This window comes from Drosophila takahashii, chromosome X, assembly GCF_030179915.1.
Source record: "Drosophila takahashii strain IR98-3 E-12201 chromosome X, DtakHiC1v2, whole genome shotgun sequence".
Classification (NCBI taxonomy): domain Eukaryota; kingdom Metazoa; phylum Arthropoda; class Insecta; order Diptera; family Drosophilidae; genus Drosophila; species Drosophila takahashii.
The window spans coordinates 9,905,033-9,927,296 of NC_091683.1; the positions used below are offsets into that span (position 1 = coordinate 9,905,033).

Consider the following 22,264-nt stretch of genomic DNA (forward strand, 5'->3'; position numbering starts at 1 on the left):
AATTTTGTTATCTGTTCAAAACAGTATGTATTTTTGGTGTAGGACCATTTTTGGCCAAGTTACAGCAAAAAAACCAAAAGAAAATATTTCAATTTTTGTCAAAAACTAAAATCCCGAATTTCCAAAAAAAAAAACAAAACGGGTTTTTTCGCTAAAACAAAGCAAATACTGATTTAAAGTATGGATTGTCATACCTTTCTGAACTCGTTATTAAATTTCCTAACGATTGGCATTTAAACCTTGACATTTTATTTATTTTTAATTTTTTGCAAAAAATCATGGGGTACCCCCTTACAAAAAAATTAAAAATTGGCGAAAATTTTATTTTCCCCAAATCACACGGAAAGTTTTATGGATTTATAGATAATTTTGTTATCTGCTCAAAACAGTATGCATTTTTGGTGTAGGACCATTTTTGGCCAAGTTACAGCAAAAAAACCAAAAGAAAAAATTCCAATTTTTGTCAAAAACTAAAATCCCGAATTTTCAAAAAAAAACAAAAACCGGTTTTTTCGCTAAAACAAAGCAAATACTGATTTAAAGTATGGACTGTCATACCTTTCTGAACTCGTTATTAAATTTCCTAACGAGTGGCATTTAAACCTTGACATTTTATTTATTTTTAATTTTTTGCAAAAAATCATGGGGTACCCCCTTACAAAAAAATTAAAAATTGGCGAAAATTTTATTTTCCCCAAATCACACGGAAAGTTTTATGGATTTATAGATAATTTTGTTATCTGCTCAAAACAGTATGCATTTTTGGTGTAGGACCATTTTTGGCCAAGTTACAGCAAAAAAACCAAAAGAAAAAATTCCGATTTTTGTCAAAAACTGAAATCCCAAATTTTCAAAAAAAAAAAAAATTTATTTTTAATTTTTTGCAAAAAATCATGGGGTACCCCCTTATAAAAAAATTAAAAATTGGAGAAAATTTTATTTTCCCCAAATCACACGGAAAGTTTTATGGATTTATTGCAAATTTTGTTACCTGTTCAAACCAGTATGTATTTTTGGCGTAGGACCATTTTTGGCCAAGTTACAGCAAAAAAACCAAAAGAAAAAATTTCAATTTTTGTCAAAAACTAAAATCCCGAATTTCCAAAAAAAAAACAAAACGGGTTTTTTCGCTAAAACAAAGCAAATACTGATTTAAAGTATGGATTGTCATACCTTTCTGAACTCGTTATTAAATTTCCTAACGATTGGCATTTAAACCTTGACATTTTACTTATTTTTAATTTTTCGCAAAAAATTATGGGGTACCCCCTTATAAAAAAATTAAAAATTGGCGAAAATTTTATTTTCCCCAAATCACACGGAAAGTTTTATGGATTTATAGATAATTTTGTTATCTGTTCAAAACAGTATGTATTTTTGGTGTAGGACCATTTTTGGCCAAGTTACAGCAAAAAAACCAAAAGAAAAAATTCCGATTTTTGTCAAAAACTGAAATCCCGAATTTTCAAAAAAAAACAAAAACCGGTTTTTTCGCTAAAACAAAGCAAATACTGATTTAAAGTATGGACTGTCATACCTTTCTGAACTCGTTATTAAATTTCCTAACGAGTGGCATTTAAACCTTGACCTTTTATTTATTTTTAATTTTTTGCAAAAAATCATGGGGTACCCCCTTATAAAAAAATTAAAAATTGGAGAAAATTTTATTTTCCCCAAATCACACGGAAAGTTTTATGGATTTATTGCAAATTTTGTTACCTGTTCAAACCAGTATGTATTTTTGGCGTAGGACCATTTTTGGCCAAGTTACAGCAAAAAAACCAAAAGAAAAAATTTCAATTTTTGTCAAAAACTAAAATCCCGAATTTCCAAAAAAAAAACAAAACGGGTTTTTTCGCTAAAACAAAGCAAATACTGATTTAAAGTATGGATTGTCATACCTTTCTGAACTCGTTATTAAATTTCCTAACGATTGGCATTTAAACCTTGACATTTTACTTATTTTTAATTTTTCGCAAAAAATTATGGGGTACCCCCTTATAAAAAAATTAAAAATTGGCGAAAATTTTATTTTCCCCAAATCACACGGAAAGTTTTATGGATTTATTGCAAATTTTGTTACCTGTTCAAAACAGTATGTATTTTTGGCGTAGGACCATTTTTGGCCAAGTTACAGCAAAAAAACCAAAAGAAAAAATTTCAATTTTTGTCAAAAACTAAAATCCCGAATTTCCAAAAAAAAAACAAAACGGGTTTTTTCGCTAAAACAAAGCAAATACTGATTTAAAGTATGGATTGTCATACCTTTCTGAACTCGTTATTAAATTTCCTAACGATTGGCATTTAAACCTTGACATTTTACTTATTTTTAATTTTTCGCAAAAAATTATGGGGTACCCCCTTATAAAAAAATTAAAAATTGGCGAAAATTTTATTTTCCCCAAATCACACGGAAAGTTTTATGGATTTATTGCAAATTTTGTTACCTGTTCAAAACAGTATGTATTTTTGGCGTAGGACCATTTTTGGCCAAGTTACAGCAAAAAAACCAAAAGAAAAAATTTCAATTTTTGTCAAAAACTAAAATCCCGAATTTCCAAAAAAAAAACAAAACGGGTTTTTTCGCTAAAACAAAGCAAATACTGATTTAAAGTATGGATTGTCATACCTTTCTGAACTCGTTATTAAATTTCCTAACGATTGGCATTTAAACCTTGACATTTTACTTATTTTTAATTTTTCGCAAAAAATTATGGGGTACCCCCTTATAAAAAAATTAAAAATTGGCGAAAATTTTATTTTCCCCAAATCACACGGAAAGTATTGCAAATTTTGTTACCTGTTCAAAACAGTATGTATTTTTGGCGTAGGACCATTTTTGGCCAAGTTACAGCAAAAAAACCAAAAGAAAAAATTCAAATTTTTGCCAAAAACTGAAATCCCGAATTTTCAAAAAAAAACAAAAACCGGTTTTTTCGCTAAAACAAAGCAAATACTGATTTAAAGTATGGACTGTCATACCTTTCTGAACTCGTTATTAAATTTCCTAACGATTGGCATTTAAACCTTGACATTTTATTTATTTTTAATTTTTTGCAAAAAATCATGGGGTACCCCCTTACAAAAAAATGAAAAATTGGCGAAAATTTTATTTTCCCCAAATCACACGGAAAGTTTTATGGATTTATTGCAAATTTTGTTATCTGCTTAAAACAGTATGCATTTTTGGTGTAGGACCATTTTTGGCCAAGTTACAGCAAAAAAACCAAAAGAAAAAATTCCAATTTTTGCCCAAAACTAAAATCCCGAATTTTCAAAAAAAACAAAAACCGGTTTTTTCGCTAAAACAAAGCAAATACTGATTTTAAGTATGGACTGTCATACCTTTCTGAACTCGTTATTAAATTTCCTAACAAGTGGCATTTAAACCTTGACATTTTATTTATTTTTAATTTTTTGCAAAAAATCATGGGGTACCCCCTTACAAAAAAATGAAAAATTGGCAAAAATTTTATTTTCCCCAAATCACACGGAAAGTGTTATGGATTTATAGATAATTCTGTTATCTGCTCAAAACAGTATGCATTTTTGGTGTAGGACCATTTTTGGCCAAGTTACAGCAAAAAAACCAAAAGAAAAAATTCCAATTTTTGTCAAAAGTGAAATCCCGAATTTTCAAAAAAAGACAAAAACCGGTTTTTTCGCTAAAACAAAGTAAAAACTTATTTAAAATATGGACTGTCATACCTTTCTGAACTCGTTATTAAATTTCCTAACGATTGTCATTTAAACCTAGACATATTATTTTGTTTTACATATTTCGCAAAAAAACAAAATGTTATTATTGCAAAATTACACAGAAAGTAAAATTTATGCATTTTTGGTATAAGCCAAATTTTCTGTGTTTTATTCTATATTTTGTGGTATTCCATAATTTAGTTTATCTAATAAATTTGAATCAAATAACTAAAGATTATTAATTAAGATAAAATCATTAAAGCACTTTTTCTAAATATACTGTTATCCGAAGCCTTGCCACGCATTTTATTTCTCCAGTTGTGAAAACAGAGCTTTACATATTTCTAGTGAGAATCAGCAACGCATTAAAACCCCTGGCCATAAAAACACCATTATGCAAGGAAGTAACTCACGCAAATACCTGCAGATACATTTACAGATGCAGATACAGATTCATTTGCAGAAGCACATGCAAATAGAGATACAGATACATATACTGATTCCATCTGCATGCCCAACACATGCCGATGCAAATGTAATTCGTTTTCCACTTTCCACTCTTCATTTTTCATTTTTCAACTTTCAACTCTTTTAAACAACGAAAAGAAAAAATACCGCATTCGTTTTTCACAAATTGTGACCAGAAAGTAAATACAAACTTTTTCATCTGCCCTTCGTACGAGTGAAATAGGGGGGAAAAATTCGTTGAAATTCGTTGAAGTGGCTCATCTGTTGTACAAATATGTATGATTCGAAATGCGTTTCACCGCATGCATAACAAGGTCCAAAAAAAATAAATCAAGAGTGCTTTAACAGAAATTCCAACCAAATAGAACAGCCTCTTAATTTGCGCTTCATTACGATTTTGTATTTCATTGCACAAATATGTGGATTGTTTTCACAAATACTTTTTAATTATAACTTTCGACTAAAGAAATCTCAAGACAAAAAGGTAATATACCCCAATTAAATATATATAACATTTAATTTTATAAACTATTTCATTTATTCATGAGTTTCCCTATGACCAAAAACAAGCCAGGAGTTTTATAGAATTTTTGCTTGCAATTTTGATCAATTAATTTACTTATTTGGGGAGCCACGGGCAGGAATTTTCGTTCTGCGATTCCCGACTTGGGTCCATTCTAAAATCTGCATCACTCAGCGGAACATTCTTCGAGGCGAAGGCCTCCCGCAGGGCCATCCGGTAATCGTCCCCGTAGTATCGAATGTGCTCCAAAAGACGTCCCCGGCTGTCGATTACGTAGAGGAAGTGCGGCTCCTCCCGACCCGCGAGGACATCCTCAGGGACCTCCGTCGACTTGGGCACCTCCATGCGATCCTCCAGTCCATAGCCGCCCAGCAAACTGGGTTCCGGAAAACTACTCATCGGCGGCACATACACGTTGATGCTTTTATGCTGGCGGAACATCCTTAGTTTTACGGGAATTTGGTTAAAACTGATCAAAAGGGAAACACAGCTCGGTAAGAAAGTTTTGGTCGATTGTAAGTATTCAACAAAAATTAGAAACTAAAAGCCTACTTTACAATAATGTTGATAAAGAAAGAGACTATTATAAAACTTTTTTTTTATACCCTTGTAGAGGGTATTATAATTTCAGTCAGATGTTTGCAACGCAGTGAAGGAGACGTTTCCGACCGTATAAAGTATATATATTATTGATCGGCACCAATAGCCGAGTCTATCTAGCCATGTCCGTCTGTCCGTCTGTCCGTCTGTCTGTCTGTCCGTCTGTCCGTCTGTCCGTCTGTCCGTCTGTCCGTCTGTCCGTTTCTATGCGAACTAGTCTCTCAGTTTTAAAGCTATCGCGATGAAACTTTCCCGAAAGTTTTCTTTCTATTGCAGGTAGTACATATGTCGGAGCGAGCCGGATCGGACCACTATATCTTAAGGCTTCCATAGGAATATTCAAACAAATATAAGAAAATTCATTGTAACTTTGTAGGAAGTAGTCGTTTTGATTCTTGACTACTTATGTATAAAGAAAATTAAAATATATACGCTGAATCTGGAATCCCTGGAACTGCACCGAGTGAGCATTACTTTATCTGCAAGGGTATATAAGCTTCGACTGGCCGAAGTTAGCTTCCTTTCTTGTTTAACTTTTTTTGTATTTGTATTTCGTATTTTATAAAGATTTTTAAGTATTTATAAATATTAAAAATATATATATTTATATAATTCAATTACCTTTTGACTACATAAGGCACCTAAAATATTTAGGTGCACCGCAAAATAAAGTCCAAAAAATGCAATTTTAAAAGTATAAATATTTTTGTAAGTCTCCTACTTTTGCCAATTAGCGAGTTTATTTAATTTACAATTGGGCCTAAGATTATATGATTTTAAAGTATTGTAATACCAAAAGCATGTTAATTATGCTGATTGCATGAGTTTCCCAATATAGCCAATATAAAAATGCGACATTCTAGTAGTTGTCGCAAATTATTAATATGAATATTATTGACCTCCTGTTTGGTTTTAGCTAAAATTAATGAGCTGACAAATTTTGATTACAATTTCACTTGGTAATTATTTTTTCTGCATACTGCGTTCAGCATTTGGCATTTTAATTAATATTCCAACTAATTTAATGCCGCAATTTACCACGTTTTTCTTTTTGCTGGCACATGGATATTTGAAGCTTGTTTTTAATGCTGTTCCATAAATTATTCGTGTCGTTAATTAACGAGATATGATATTCTTTTTACATCGCATTTGATCAAATAATAAGCCATTGATTGGCTCTGACAGGAGGCGTTGTCATAATTTGAATTCATTGTGTTTCGATGGCTCGTGTTTGCTTATTTCAATTTCTGGTGAAAATTAAACATTTCTGCCCACACAGCGAGGGGGGAAAGTAAAGTCAATAAATATACATTTTAATTGTATTTCTTAAAGCCTATTTTAAGCTAATTTCTTTTAAAAATTGTTTCAATATTAATCGTATTTTATTAAGTATATCATTATTTTTTTTGGAAAAAAATGTCAAACTCCTTTATCTGCCCTTATATTGTTAATTTATGGCTCTCAGCTTATTTGACGCACTCACTTAAAAGAAGGCACATTAGTTAATACATTAAATTAAACGAGACACAAAAAAATATTAAATATTTAGAAACAATTGCGGTAAAAACTGAATATTTAATTTATATTTTGTTATTATTATTTAATTTACAGCATAAAATTCAGTGAAATGTTAGAAAAACGTAGATTCAAAGAACAAAGAACTAAAATTCAGCAAAAATGCCTTCTAGGCTGGAACGGATTCCACAGCAAATAATATTAAGCGTCGGCCACATATTTTTTGAATTTTTTTTATAATACTCCCAGAGCATGTCGGATTCGGCGAATCTCCTGGAGGCACTAATCAAATTATGGACTGCATTGTGATGAACATGAATGGCAAATGGCAAATGCACAATGGAAATTGGATGCTCTTTTGACTCGCGCGAGGACAATGGCAAAATGCAGCATGTCAGGCGGCCATGTCCGCCGACACAAGGCAAATAATTAACTCCTGATCAAATTCCAGTGACATGTAGAGGGAGCAGCGAACGTCGAGTGGCAGTCCTGCGGCCTGCCGAATGCTATTTCTCGGAAAATTCACCGTGTGCCTCGTCTAATACAGTCGAAATTAGCCAGCCTACAGAAATTGGAAGGCATTCCCAATTAAATCAAAATCAAAGTGGATTCCTGATAGAAAGTATTGGTCAAAGAATTACAAGTAATTTGAGAATGCAATATGCAAGCGGCTTCCATATTAATTTATGTTTCCATAGAACTGAAAGGTCAGCAATTTATTTTACTGGTGAGTAGGATTTGTACTGTAGTTTAAAAGATATTTTAAAATATTATTTTAATAATACAAATGACAAAATAATGATTTAAAAATATATTTTTTCTGAGCAGCATAACAAATTAAATAAAATCTCTAAAAAAAAATGAATTATGTAATATAAAATACATTTAAAATTCTGTAATGCTTAGCATTATTTTGCCTAAAAACATCATAATTGGATTTGCAAAGCAAATGTATAGCATTTAATTGAATTCAATTTAGAGGGAAATCCTAATGCGCACAGGTCCTTCAATGGCACCGGGCGAAAACCACGGTCAGCGTTTCATCACAAAGCACTAATTGGACACTCTGTCATGGACAAAAGCACAAAGTCGACACCAAAACAACTACATCAACAGCAACAGGAACGGCGAGGGTCATAATTAATTGGATTTCGTAAACAATTTGTACAGCTTCATTTTCGGGCTAAACTAAGTTAGTCGGCCGCAAAAGTTTTCGCAGAAACACCGGACACAAGAGCAGATAACCACAAAGTGCTACATTCTGCATTTTGCACTTATTAGCTGCAATTTGTGCAAAATAAGATGCAACTTGATATTGCCAGTGGAATTTATGGACATGGAGAAAAAAGTTTTAAATTAAGCTGGGAATAATTTTATAAAAGTTAAGTTAAAAATGCTAAAATTTAGCAAAAGATTTCAAATACTTTTACCAACTTTGATTTCGGCATAATTCAGAATTTCTCTTATATTTTGTAGATTTTAAAGCCCCACCGTTTTTGCTGCCTGTTCGACTTCCCGTTTTTAATAGGCACTATTCTATTATTAGTAGATACTTAGATAAAGTTTTTTCCCTTTACCTCTATTGTGTGTAATTGGCCCAAATTGGCAACTGGTTGCTTCGCTAAGCCTCTGACCCGTTCGTAATTGGCCCGAAGGCAGAGGTATCTTGTTTTCAATTCCCAGAAATGCATAATAAGAGTCTGTCCGTGCATGCACTGCAATTTTTCGATGGCTGGCCATGTTCTGTTCTTATTGAAAGCCAGCTTCTGTTCGGATTCCTGGATCCGATTCCGAAATAGGAGATGAAATCCTCGCCTGGCAGCGGCAGCCCAGTGCAACTGGCTGCAATTCCAAAGAGCAAGTGAATTCGCCCCAAAGGCGTTGCAGCTCCTTTGTCGAAGCAACTTCACAGGAGCCTTCTTTCAGTCAACTTAAATTGAAAGCAGCAGCAGACAGACTCTGGAATGCAGCAGCTGTCAGTCGATGGACTCTCCTTCACCTGGCCATTCGATAAAAATGGCAGCTAGGCAACTTATTAATCAGTGGCCCAGTATAAACCTTTGTGACGGCCGGCAATCATCAATCATTTGCAGGGAAAAATAAACAGCAGCTGTGGAAATTGTAGAGTTTTCAGTTGGCACGGAATTTATTACTTACATTTTGTAAACAAAATATTAAATATATATTTATGTGAAAATTACTAAGATATTTTAACTTACTGGCTGAATTTCTGTGAAAAAGGGTAAGCTGTAACATTTTATGAATTTATTAAGTTGCAGTTTCCTTAAGACCATCCAATTAGTCGGATTACACTTACAATGGCCAACCGCCAAGAAATTTCTTCATTAATATTCTTAAGAGAAATTTTCTAACATTTTTTTGAAGGAGACCACCACCTTCTACAGTATAATAATAATGTTTTTTACACCAATATGTGTCACGGAATTTGTGGTCTATCCTTTAAGTATATACATTAAATCTAACTCAATGCAGCCAAGAAAATATTAGTTTGGATTAATTGGAAGCACTTTAAGAGCGCCGAATCTGGGCGTAAATGTGCCACAGACAATTTCCGAATACGGTTATTGGCCGTCGTAACTTTTATTCAACATTAATTTAAAGCATTTAATTGCTGCGACTTGTGCAATCCGCACTGTCCTCCTGTCGTCCTGTCGGCTTACCGAGGTGTGCGACGGTTCACATGAGCTTTATGCCCGGGACAATAAAGAGAAAAATAATAAAAAATATGCGAATAAATTGTGACTCCGCTTTTGTGGCTGTGCCCCCCATTCCCATCCCACTTCCATCGCCCAACCCCCTCGCAAAACACACAATGTCGAGCACATTGTGGCGTTTTAAGCGGAAAATATGCCGCACTTCCGCTTGCCACACACACACACAAATACAAGCACAGTTGACTTGGTTACCGTTATAAGACAGACGCCAAAGCCAAGATGGCTGCCACTGTGTCTGTGCATCTGTGTGCGTGAGCCAGAATTTACTGCCATTATATTTATATATTATTATAATGCCGGGATGGCAAACAAAGTGTTGACAGAGCTGGGCGATGCGATGGAAAAGCAGAAAAGCTGAAAAGAAGGCGAAGAAGGGTGCCGCCGGAAAAGCCAAGCGACCACCAACGAATTACGTTAACCAAATAGCAAATACGTTTGCGTTCCGTTTCACATTTAATTGCCTAATCGCACTTAAGACCCCCGATTCCGATTGCGATTGCCATTGCCATTGCGATTCCGTTTCCGGCATCGGTTTAAGCCCAAAATCTCGGAGTTTACCCGCGGCCCCCAGGACCTCTTTAAAATTGAATTTCAAGCCAAGGCGAAAGACTTTGGCGCGAATTCCACTGGGAGGGCTGGCTATTTACATTTTGAGTTAATTGAATACGCTTCGTTCGATCGGATAAACTCATTCCCCCCGTCTAAAAATATTCCCCCCTTAAAAACCACTAATTATAAAGTCAGAAAAAATATGTAATCAATAAAAGTTACTTAAAATTCATTTGTAAATTCCATTTGGCAATTAAAGTTATTTAAACGACACTTAATTAATTATGTTTATTGTTTAAATCCTCTTAAAATGTTTTGCAAATTTTATAAAATACGATCAAAGAGACACTTGAAAATGTAAGTCAGCAAAAAATGTAACGAATAAAAGTTATTTAAAATTAACTCGCAAATTCCATTTGGCAATCAAAGTTATTAAAACGACAGTTAATTAACTATATATATTAACAATATATATTAAAATTAATTTAAAAATTCCATTTGGCAATCAAAGTCATTTAAACGACAAATAATTAATTATGTTTATTTTTTTAAAGCCCTTTAAAATGTTTTGCAATTTTTGTAAAATACATTTAAGGTGAAGCCAATCAAAAAATGTATTTAAAGCGATTTGATGAGTACATAAAAATCACTAAAAAATTTAGCATTGAACTTTGACCTATTCCGTAGGTTATTATAAATCGCAGACCGCTCGACCTCAAATTGTTAGCTTAATTGATTTGATTTTGGACTAGCCCTTGGCTTATTCATCATCTAAGGGCGCAAAGGATTCATTACATGTTTTTTGTCCCTAATTATCAAGCTGAGTGCAAACGGTTTTATTTACCCACCTGGCCACAATTTTGGGGTCTTTAATTGGATCTCGGATATTTTATGGGGCACATTCAAGGGATACATATAAATATAAATATGTAGAGTGGCAAAGGAATCGAAATGAAATTCCCTGGCAAACAATGGACCAGTTGCGTTCATTATCATTCACCGCAATCGGAACGACACAACATGACACGAAACATGGACAAGAGAAAACTTTCAAAAGAAAATTGCAACAACAGGCATGGGGTTTTCCATGGAAAAGCGAGGGGGAAAGCGAGGGATTCTTGTGTCAGAAGGCGGAATAGTCCTGGGCCAAGGAGTTCCAACCGAGGACCAAAGTTTTGGTGTGAAATTAAAATTGGAATTAAAAGCACAATGAAGCCAGCAGCCTCCAGACAGGCGTAGAAAGAGAAGGACGACGTGGCAATGGAAAGAGACGGCCTATCTGTGTGCAAAAGGGAGAGAAAGAGCAGGACAGAAGGGACAGTCTGGTTTTGACCAGGGGTCTTAGTGCTAAATGATTTATGGCTGTTTGCATGCCCCGTCCTTATGCAAATTGTTTTCGAGAATCTGACAAAACGATGAAGTTTTCATTAGGGTGCCATTAGAAACTCCGTTTAAGTTATGGCAAAGATGTCCTCCCCTTCGGTTTGACACACACAAAACGCCATAAGCTGGACACATCGTTTACGGTTGATAGATCGTTGGAAAAGGACTTGGGGTTTTAGCCGAGAAATCATAGAAATATTAAGGCAGGACCTAGAAACATAGTGGCCCGATTTTTGATAGCTATGGATTATATCCTTACCTATAACACACTTTTATTAAATTTGCGGAAATGGTGTTATATTATTTAATATTATTTTATCAATATTTTATATTATCTTTATTATTTTAATAAATATATTTTATAACATTGTATTACAAATTGTATGTTATTTTATTGCATATTTTTTTTTGTGTTATTATGTGCTTTATATATATTAAGTATTTTAATTATTTATTTAGTCTTTTTGGGCTCTCAGTCGTGAGATATATTTTATTTTATAATATTTTACTTTTATTTTATTTATATTTTGTATTATTTTATATTTTAACATTTTATATGACTTTTTTGGTCTCAATTAAAATTCTTTTAGCAAACAAAGCAGTAAAAATAAGCTCTCATCTATTCACTGTCTTAAATAAGTGAAATATGTTTTTAAAAAGTTTCCTGCAACTTTGCTAGCAAAGCCTGCGAAATGTCATCGGTTCTTACCCACGAATGAGGGATTCCTCTGTGAATTACTCATCACTCCAACTCGTTTCGCCGCACCTGTGGAAACTAATTTGAAAGTAATTTGCTTTCGCATAGATTGCATATTCCCCTGTCAGGCCACCGCACATCATAATCATAATCACATAAGCCCCCTCCATACGAAAAAAAAAATGAAAACCCCAAGCAATCAGTCGCTGAAATTGTGAGAGCAACCCCCAAAAACCCAGAACCAAACCCGAAAAAAACACAGCGAGTCGAGCGGTAATCGATCATCGTAGGGGGAAAACTCGGGAACATAACCAATTTGTATAAATTATTAAAATATTGATTTATTAGTTGAAAATTTAACATCTAATTTAAGACGAAGTGAATTTATGCGGGGAAGCTAACGAATTTATCATTATCCTTGGGCGCATAAATTGAAAAATAAATGCGGCTGCCGGTTTGGTTCGCTCCTCCTCTCTTCTATTTATTATGTTTTTCATTTTTGCCCCTCGATAACCCTTTGGTAAAATCTGAATACTGTTTGTGTTTGTGTAAATGAAAGTGCTGTGCGTGTGTGTGTGTCAGTATCTGTGTGTGAGCTTGTTTGTTTACTCGTGTGAGTGCCTTTTGCGAACAGAGGAGGCCGTAACTCAAAGCAAACTCCCCTCCGACTTTCCCTTCCCTTTCCCCCTTTCTCTCACGGTCAGCCTGGGGGCGGCTCAGCCACGCCCACCGTCAGCTTTTCCAACACGCACACATATGCAGTAAAACACCCACATATGCTCACACATACAGGACACATTCAAAGTTTATCCAGCGCCCGTTTTGCACATTAATTTACTGACCTTTTTGCACTTTTTCCATAGTTTTGCAACCGCACCTCCCCGCGCTGCCACGCCCCCTCCCAACAGAGTGCACTCAGAAAAAAATATTTGTTTTAAAATTCTTTTAACAAGTTAATTAAAAGGATTTATGTTTATTGAAAAAAAGAAAAGTAAATCTTTACCAGTTTATCTTGGTTTTCCTATTTAAAAAAAACATAATTTAAATTACAATTGTTTTTTCATGATTTATTTTAAATTTATTTTCGCCTTTAAAGTAAAACTAATTTAGTTGGGTTTTTCAGTAATCTTTTAAATAAAAATGTGAAAAGAAAATAAATCGAAAAAATCAGATTCTTTATTTAATCGGCTTTAGCATTAATTTTTTAATCTGTATTTTTTAGTGCACCACCGATAAGTTTAAAAAAAATGTTTTTTTGCTTTGTGTGTCGCTCTGGTTGGCAGCCCGCGATTGCCTGTCTTTGTCTATTTGCCCCCACCGCCACCAACTCTTCGGACTTCCCAGCTCCAGAGTCCAGAATCCGGCAAGGAAAAAATACCATGGCCACTAACCAGTGACCGGTGACCAGTGACCAGTAACGGTGACAGTAGCCAGTGACTGGCCAAGTCTGGCAGAAGAAGGGATGCGATGCTGGATGTTATGGCCCGGTCCACAGGCATATTACAATGTATGATGAATGTGTGACACTTTTGCAGCTTGTTTGTTTGTTTATTGTTTGGCCCCCAGCCCTCAGCACCCACTCAACCACCCACCGTCCTTCGCCCGCTGCCCCGCCTCCTTCACCCCCTTTGCTTTGTGCGCGACCAAAACAGAAGGCAAACTGAATGGCAAAATCAACAGTCAGCAGGAAACAGCATCGAATTAAGCAATTCCCTATACAATCGTAATGGTTTTTAAACATACGATTTAATTGTTTAATTTTGATTTAACTTCTAGCCTTTAAAAAAGGAATGGATTGAATCGTACCTTAAATAATTCTCCAAAAATTTGCATTACAAATTTTTAAAAATGTTTTCTTTTAGATATTTTTAATAATTTTCTTGCATAATGGTGACCCAAAAATATTCTTGTAAAGTCTTTAATATGAGCAATCGGATTTCAAATTTAAAGTGGAATACGTTAAAAAGTTGATGGTCTAGTTTACTCTCAAATAAAATGAATTTAACATTTTTTCAGTCCTTGAAATTTCGAGTTTTTTTACCTAATAAAAAGTTTTCCAAAACTCAGCTTCTAAAGTGTATAACTGCAGTCAGCAGAGTCCAATTTTAAAGGGGCAAACCTCTATTATTTGGTGGTAAAACTATCTAAAAATCTAATTTAAAATTTCCCTTTTAATTATTTTTATCTGTTTTGTAGCACGCTTACCCGATTTCTTGATTCCGACCGGGCTTTCCACTGCATTCTCCTTTTCTTTCGGCTTCCGTTCGGCGACTTCCGACTTTTCGTTTCGATTCCGAGCCATTGGACTGCATTGTTCGACCGCATAATGGATTCGAAAGTCTCAGGACCCTTCGTCCTGTAAGGAAATGGGAAACTTTTGTTGTTTGCTTTGCCCATTTTTAGCCGTGTGTGTGTGTGTGTGTGTGTGTGTGTAAGGAGAGTTTAATAAATTGTATCTTCTGGTCCGCACACATAAGCATATGCAGATTACTCTTCGTGTGCGTGTGTGTGTGCGGGCGAAAGTGCGGAAAAGGATGTTGCAGGACATTCAAAGAGTGGGTGGTAAAGGTGGTGGTAGGCGGTGGGCGGGGCAGATCTACACAGACGCCCTTGCTCTTTCATTTTCAATAACGGCAAAGCAATAAACTTGCCCAAAAATAAGTTGGCCGTTTGTTGACGCTCCAAACTTTGCACCACATCTGAAAATGTTGTTTGTCAAAAACCGAAATGCCGAATTTCCAAAAAAAAAACAGGTTTTTTGGCCGACACAACGGAAATATTGATCCAAATATGGATTGTCATACCTTTCTAAACTCGTTATTAAATTTCCTATCGATTGGCATTTAAACCTGGACATTTTATTTTTTTGTCATTTTTCGTAAAATTTTATGATGTACCCCCTTATAAAAAAATTGAAAATGGGCGAAAATTTTATTTTTCCAAAATCACACGTAAAGTGTTATGGATTCTTTTGTTATTTTGTCCTCTGTTCAAAACAGTGTGCATTTTTGGTGTAGGACAATTTTTGGCCAAATTACAGCAAAAAAACAAAAAAGAAAAATTCAAAATTTGGCCAAACATCCGGATCCCATTTTTACACAAAAAATAATTCGTTATTTGACCGAAACAATAAAATTATTGATCCAAATATGGATTGTCATACCTTTCTGAACTCGTTTCAGATCAAATGGTATTTAATCCTGGACATTTTATTTTTATGTCATTTTTCGTAAAAAATCATGATGTACCCCCTATTATAAATTAAATTATTATTTATTCAAGGTAAACATTAGAAGCATAAATAGAAAGCTATTTTATTAAGAGCTTTGAAGCTAACTGGAAACCTTTTTACATTTCATCCTGTTCAAACGAAAACATAAGCTTTTTCCTAGCTTTTATTATCCTTACCAAGGCTTTCGAGCTTAAAAGCTTTCATTACAAAAAACTACAGGTAAAACAATTGTTTATAATTATTGAAATCATATGTAAAAGCATATTGTATTTAAAATTGAATTGATAATTATAATTGGAATCAACAAATATTATAAATGGTAAAGTAATTATCTAACTTGGGCCATGTTTTTCTACCAATCTGTGTAGTTAACCAGTACATGACCTCAGAGTAGTTGGCTGATGGGCAAACACGTGAATGACCCACAGTTCAGAGAGCGATAAGTAATTATGAATGGTTCTGCAGAGAACCACCTGCTTCAGTGGGTGCTTATCGCAATGGCAGAAGAAAATATGCGATAAACGCTGTGTCAGTGGAAAAATGCAGCCACTGTGAGCGATAAACCTCTCGAGATCCCCTATAAAGCTCCGGCTGCGATCCGCAGAGGTCACAAACAACTCGAGATGCAGTCGCGCACAATCACCAGCACTACGGCAATCGCCATGATCCTGATCCTTGGGATCCTTAGCTCCGAAGGTGTGGCGGCCCAGAAATACTCGCCCATCGCCAACTGGCACATGAGCGATCCGCACTACACCAGCGACCAGTACGCCAAGATCCTGGGCGAGGCGGGACTCGGTCAGGATTCCGACGAGAAGGGCAACACCAAGGGCCAACTGGGCGCCATGCAGATCCAGTATGTGGACTACCAGCCCAACTGCCAGCCGGGCGGAGTTCCTGTCTGTGCCACGAACGGAACCGATAGCTTCTACTTCGAGAACAACTGCCGCCTGGAGGCGGCCAACATGAAGATGCTGTTCCAGCACGGCACAGGTGAGTTTGAATAAGAAAAATATAAACGAAAAATCATTAGATCCTTTGGATGTATATTTTAAACTAAGGAGAAGCACTTGTAGGATTTTAAAATTAAATCTTTTACTAAAATATTTCATTAAGAAGGTCTTCCAAAATTATATTAAACCAAATATCATCAAGGCAATTATGAAAAAGCAAGGAAAATTGTTTATTTTATTGTGTTATGTATTTTTTTAAATTTAAATGTCATCTTTCTGGTTCTCCAATTTATTTGTTAAACCCAATCTATATCAATCTTTATCCCTGAGTGACTTCCATGCAGAACTCGAGCCCACAGAGATGGAGCGTTGCCTGCCCACCTGCCAGACGATGAAGTGCACCCAGGTGGAGCGACCCGTTTGCGCGCTGGCCGAGATCGGAGGAGCCCTGCCCCAAACCTTCGCCAACGAGTGCGAGATGCGACGACGCGAGTGCCACACCAAACAGGGTCTGTTAATCTGTTAAAATTAAATTAATTAAAATATCAAATTAAAATTTACTTATAACAACTTTTATTTTAGACGAATAATTTTAAATTGATCTTAGTAATATTAATATTTTTTCTATTGTTTTAACCTTTTTACAATTCTGACTACCTAGTCCTGCGAATCCTGCACCCGGGTCCTTGCCAAACTCCAACGAAAAGCGGTCGCAAAAAGAAGCTCCGACGCAACAAAAGCAAGCGACCCACAAAAGCAGCCACATTGACCTCAAAGTTCGCCATCAATCCGAAGAAAGTCTACTTAATGCTGGCCACTCCTTCGCCTGCAAGGAGCACCAGCAGCAGCAGCACAACCACCAGGATCACCACGACAGCCAGGATGAGGCCCACCAAGGCCACCAGCACAAGTCCCTCGCCCATGCAATTCCGGCAGCTGATGAGCCTGGCCAATCCCATGGTCTCCGTCTCCCGGGCGGTGGATGCCTACAATGTGTACAATATTCCCGATGTGGGTCACGATTATGGCGAGATAACCGACTCGTCGCTCTCGATATTTCTGCCCGAAGTGGGTCGTGTCACGGAGCCCTATTCCATTGGCAGTAGCAGCAGCACCACCACCAGCACCACAACCACAGCCACACCATTTTTGGCTACAATCAGGACCACAACTCTTCCCGAAACAATCACCATTAGAAGTTACTCCACCACTCTGATGCCCAGCACCACCGAAACTAGTGACGAAACCACTGAAATCACCCAGGAATCGGAGGCCATTACACCAGGAATGATCTCTACTCAGCCATCCCTATTCACATTCTCATCCACGACAAATCCCCTATCCAAGGCCACTTAAACTTGGCTACCTTTTATTTATTAAAACTATTTATATAGCTGTTTAGGATGAACAAATAAAATAAAATTAAATAAATAAATATATTATTTTAAAGCTTCTAAAATTAGTCACCAGATTTCGTTTTCTTTTAAATTACTTTTTAAAACAAAAATAAATCTGGAAAAAATCTATTAAGGTATTCTGTATAAATATATCAATTCCTCGAAATAAATCACTTATGTCACCTAAAAAGATGGAAAAATACAAGATTGATATTTGATTGATTTTCCCCATTAATTGAAGATAATATTTTCCAATACTATGCCCAGTTAGCCTAGTCTTTCCTATTAATTGAATATTTCATTTTTCCATACTAAACTGATTTCTGACAGTAGGCTTATGACGGCTGTGAAAATTACCTTATACTTTTGACTACCGATAGAAACCCGAAAAAGCTTGTAAAAATGGTAAGAAAAATTGTGTAAAAAGAACCGAATGTTGTATCTCTAACACTGGACTTCAACGCAGTTGATCTCTCTCTATATATATGGATTTATTCTATGCGATTCCATTTCGGCCTCTCGCGAACCCAAGTGCATGGTGAACAAGACTCGTGTGAAGGATTGGGAACCCGAGACCATCGTTTTCCCTGAATATTCCGCTCCGCCCAAAAAAGAAGACGAGTTACTTCGTTTGTTAAAAGAATGGCCCTTGAAATTCCTAACTCACCTGAGGGAAGAATGGGCAATACTCGAGGACAATTTAGAAACACTTAGCGAGTTGCAGCGTCGTAGTGAATATCTCCAGAAGAAGAAGCAACGCTTGGAAATGCCCAAGAAGAGTCGCCAGAATGAAAAGTTACCGCGTCGCACGGACAACGATCCAATCGTGCCCGTGATGAGTCTGGAGTTCTTGATGAATAGCCAGGATGAAATCCACCACTTCAGGCTGCCCAACCAAACAATGGAAGACGAAGAACCAGTTTCGAACACAACAAAGTATTATTTTCTAAAATTTACACTATTAGCATAAACAGCAACAATATCTCTTATCTGCTAAAATGGATGAATGGATTATAAAAATTTTTTAACAGCCCAAAAATATGAAATAAAGATTGCTACGGTTGTCGGAGCTCGAAGTATCCAGCTTTAGTTTTTTGGTCTCTCGTTTGCAGGTCACCTCCAAATTCACCACCGTTCCGTTCTTACTGACACTTTCTGTCTTCACGATTTCAGGAATATCTTCCGATTCAGTCTTGAGTTCTTCTTCCACTCCAGGAGAAATATCGGAGGATGAAGCAGTTGTTGCAGAGGTTGAGTTTTGGCTGGTTTCTGGCAATGATTCGTTTTGGGGAACCGAAACTGCGTTAATCTTGATGGCCTCATCCAAAGGTCTTCTAGAGGATTCTTCGTTTTTATTCCCAGGAGCTTCAGTAGAGGCACGAACTGGATAAGTGTTATAGGCTCTCGAGGACGGATAAGTTGGATATGATGGGTAGGTAGGTGACGCTTTGAGAGTGCTAGACTCCGAACTACTCTGGGTCTCAGTGGTCTCGTCAGGTTTCTTCTCAGTATTGGCATCCACTGCATTAATTTTGATGACCTGGCCTAGAGAGTCTTCGTTAATTTCTTCATCCTCCGGAGATTCAGTAGAACTGTAGACTGGATAAGTCGGATATGACGGATAAGTTGGTGAGGCTTTGGGAGTGCTAGTCTGTTGGGTTTCGGTAGTCCCTTCAGCTTTCTTCTCCTCTTCCACTGCATTAATTTTGATGACCTCGTCTAGAGAGTCTACTTTAATTTCTTCATCCTCCGGAGCTTCAGTAGAACCGTAGACTGGATAAGTTGGATAAGACGGATAAGTTGGTGAGGTTTTTGGAGTACTAGTTTTTTGCGTTTCAGTAGTCCTTTCAGCTTTCTTCTCTTCTTCAACTGCATTAATTTTGATGACCTCATCTAGAGAGTCTACTTTAGTTTCTTCATCCTCCGGAGATACAGTAGAACCGTAGACTGGATAACTTGGATATGACGGATAAGTTGGTGAAGCTTTGGGAGTGCTAGTCTGTTGGGTTTCAGTAGTCCCTTCAGCTTTCTTCTCTTCTTCCACTGCATTAATTTTGATGACCTTCTTTAGAGAGTCATCATCTTTCGGAGATTCAGTAGAACCGTAGACTGGATAAGTTGGATATGTCGGATAAGTTGGTGAAGCTTTGGGAGTGCTTGTCTGTTCGGTTTCGGTAGTCCCTTCAGCTTTCTTCTCTTCTTCCACTGCATTAATTTTGATGACCTTCTTTAGAGAGTCATCATCTTTCGGAGATTCAGTAGAACCATAGACTGGATAAGTTGGATATGACGGATAAGTTGGTGAGGCTTTGGGAGTGCTAGTCTTTTGGGTTTCAGTAGTCCCTTCAGCTTTCTTCTCTTCTTCCACTGCATTAATTTTGATGACCTTTTTTAGAGAGTCATCATCTTTGGGAGATTCAGTAGAACCGTAGACTGGATAAGTTGGATAGGACGGATAAGTTGGTGAAGCTTTGGGAGTGCTAGTCTGTTGGGTTTCAGTAGTCCCTTCAGCTTTCTTCTCCTCTTCCACTGCATTAATTTTGATGACCTGGCCTAGAGAGTCTTCGTTAATTTCTTTATCCTCCGTAGCTAAAGTGGTGCTGTAGACTGGAGATGCCTTATAAACATTGGGGGCTGGATACCTTTTAGGTGTGCTCGATTCTGTGCTGGTTGGCTGTTCACTGGTCTGCTCAGCTTTCTGTTCAGGTTCCTTTACTGCGTTTATCGAAAGAGAAGGTTTTGAAGGTCTTGCTGTGGTTGTTGCATGCTGGGGTGAAGCGGTTGTCGCGTATTTCTTCAGGGGCGGAGCAGTGACACTAGACTCTGTGGGCTGTTCCGTCTCAGGCTTCACTGTAGTTGGGGCTTCAGTCACCGGCGGTTGAGTGGTCGTATTAGCTGCTTCCTCGACCACTGCATTCACCTTTATATTCTGCCTGGGGTTGGTAGTTACCCTCGAGGCCTCTGTGGTCTCATCTGCTTTGGGTGTTGTGGAAGTGGTTGTAGTGGAAGTAGTTGTAGTGGTAGTGCTTGTGCTTGTGGAAGAAGTCGTTGGCGTGGCCTTGTAGGTGGGATTTGTGTAGGGCTTGGCGGTTACGGCGTAATCGGACTCAGTGGGCAGGTTCTCCCAGGAAATCTCATAGGGGTGATAGACCGGAGCCTCATAAGCGGGTTTCGGGGATACGAAAGAGCTTTGAGGATACGCCTGAGACTGAGATTGCGACCCATAGGGACTGTATGGTCTATGAGATCCGTAGGGTCCTTGAGATGCATAAGGTCCTTGGGAGCCATAGGGTCCTTGAGATCCGTAAGATCCGTAGTTCGGTTGATACGGGTTGATCGCATAGGGATTATAGCTTTGGACGCGCGGTGATTGGGCGACTGGATATCTACTTTCACAGGGGCCATCGTGCTGCTTCCTCCAAGCTGCAATATAGAAATTGATTTTTAAAGACCTTATATAATTTTATATATTATTTATATATTAGTAAAACCTTTAAAAAGTCTTTGTAACTATGACGTTGCTTTTGAACGGTATTAAATTTAAAAAAAAACATGCTTTTACGTATTTACTGACAAATTGTTGACTAAAACGTGCCATTAAATCTAAGTTAATTTCGCTTTCCGCTTGATTTTTGCGCATTTAAAAGGCAAATGTTTTTAACGCTACAATAAATTCGTTTTTAGGAAGCTTTTAAACCGAACACCGTGCTTCATTGTTTAAATAAATTTAAATTCGTTGAAAATAAGACTTTCAATATAAAAATTGTAAAAAAAAAATTTTTTAAATCTTTTTTGTTATTATTTTTAAGCTATGATTTCTTTATAAATACTCACGATGTCCTGTGCGGCACTTGACCAGCTGCAGTTCGCACTCGCTCCTGTAGTTTCGCCTGGTATCCTTGTACTTGCCGCAGACGGGACTGTACTGATCCTGGCAATTATCCGGACAGACCTCCAAGGTTTCACACCTGCCCTCGTGGATGATCTCCCAGTCTGTAGAGGATAGTTACAAAGTTAAAAAGGTGATATTAGATATCGGTGGCATCTACTCACCTATTCCCGTTAGGATTCTGAACCGCTGGACTTCGCAGGGACTGGGAAAGGTGGATGCCTGGGCACCGGGAGCACCGGCACAAACCAGACTATCCGATCCCGACGGTGGACAGGGATAATCGTAGGGCTGCTGACGTTCGAAGTAGCTCGGTGCTGGATAGTAAGGAACTCCGTAATCCCAGGCCCAAACCGAACCCGCAAAGAGGGCAACGAGGCCAAGTGGAAGTAGTTGGAAAGCTGTCATATTGAGAACGATTCAAATGCGACTATGCCGTGACCTCCATCGATTCCAGTTTTTATACGTCCCGCTATCCTAACAGTCGGTGCTCTCATACACTTGCAATGTACGTGTACGTGTTATTATTATTATAATATTATTAATATTGCTGCCATAATTCTATATCGAAAGCCAGACGCCTCTTCTCCCACTTTCATTCTGTCTTGCAGTTCATTATGAAAT

General features: G+C 37.0%; 3 protein-coding genes across 4 annotated transcripts; 1 reads left to right on the forward strand and 2 right to left on the reverse strand.

Annotated features, from left to right (window-relative positions):
- Nucleotides 1-4,700: 4,700 nt before the first annotated feature.
- Nucleotides 4,701-5,223, reverse strand: LOC108056440 (uncharacterized). Its single transcript, XM_017140230.3, has one exon. It carries the CDS (start codon nt 5,129-5,131, stop codon nt 4,787-4,789), a length of 345 nt encoding a protein of 114 aa, XP_016995719.2. The 5' UTR covers nt 5,132-5,223; the 3' UTR covers nt 4,701-4,786.
- A 10,690-nt stretch (nt 5,224-15,913) lies between these two features.
- LOC108056431 (integumentary mucin C.1) lies at nt 15,914-17,711 on the forward strand. 2 transcript variants are annotated; one of them, XM_017140219.3, is made up of 3 exons: nt 15,914-16,394; nt 16,699-16,863; nt 17,016-17,711. In XM_017140219.3, the coding sequence occupies exons 1-3, from the start codon at nt 16,025-16,027 to the stop codon at nt 17,708-17,710; spliced, it is 1,230 nt and encodes a 409-aa protein (XP_016995708.2). In that variant the 5' UTR covers nt 15,914-16,024; the 3' UTR covers nt 17,711. The 2 variants fall into 2 exon arrangements, with proteins under 2 accessions (XP_016995708.2, XP_070075203.1); XM_070219102.1 differs by having other exon boundaries at nt 16,299-16,394; nt 16,685-16,863.
- Nucleotides 17,712-18,775: 1,064 nt separating this feature from the next.
- On the reverse strand, nt 18,776-22,058 carry LOC108056432 (adhesive plaque matrix protein). Its single transcript, XM_070219219.1, has 3 exons — nt 21,805-22,058; nt 21,586-21,744; nt 18,776-21,174 (listed from the first exon to the last, which is right to left on the reverse strand). Exons 1-3 carry the CDS (start codon nt 22,046-22,048, stop codon nt 18,776-18,778), a joined length of 2,802 nt encoding a protein of 933 aa, XP_070075320.1. The 5' UTR covers nt 22,049-22,058.
- Nucleotides 22,059-22,264: the final 206 nt, after the last annotated feature.

Excerpts from the sequence above, each read along its gene's own strand:
- LOC108056431 (XM_017140219.3), top strand. The coding sequence starts at position 16,025 with ATGCAGTCGCGCACAATCACCAGCACTACGGCAATCGCCATGATCCTG. Across the intron at positions 16,395-16,698 it reads GCTGTTCCAGCACGGCACAG|AACTCGAGCCCACAGAGATG; the intron begins GTGAGTTTGAAT and ends ACTTCCATGCAG. Across the intron at positions 16,864-17,015 it reads CGAGTGCCACACCAAACAGG|TCCTGCGAATCCTGCACCCG; the intron begins GTCTGTTAATCT and ends CTGACTACCTAG.
- LOC108056440 (XM_017140230.3), bottom strand. The coding sequence starts at position 5,131 with ATGTTCCGCCAGCATAAAAGCATCAACGTGTATGTGCCGCCGATGAGT.
- LOC108056432 (XM_070219219.1), bottom strand. The coding sequence starts at position 22,048 with ATGACAGCTTTCCAACTACTTCCACTTGGCCTCGTTGCCCTCTTTGCG. Across the intron at positions 21,745-21,804 it reads CAGAATCCTAACGGGAATAG|ACTGGGAGATCATCCACGAG; the intron begins GTGAGTAGATGC and ends TATCCTCTACAG. Across the intron at positions 21,175-21,585 it reads CAAGTGCCGCACAGGACATC|CTTGGAGGAAGCAGCACGAT; the intron begins GTGAGTATTTAT and ends TCTATATTGCAG.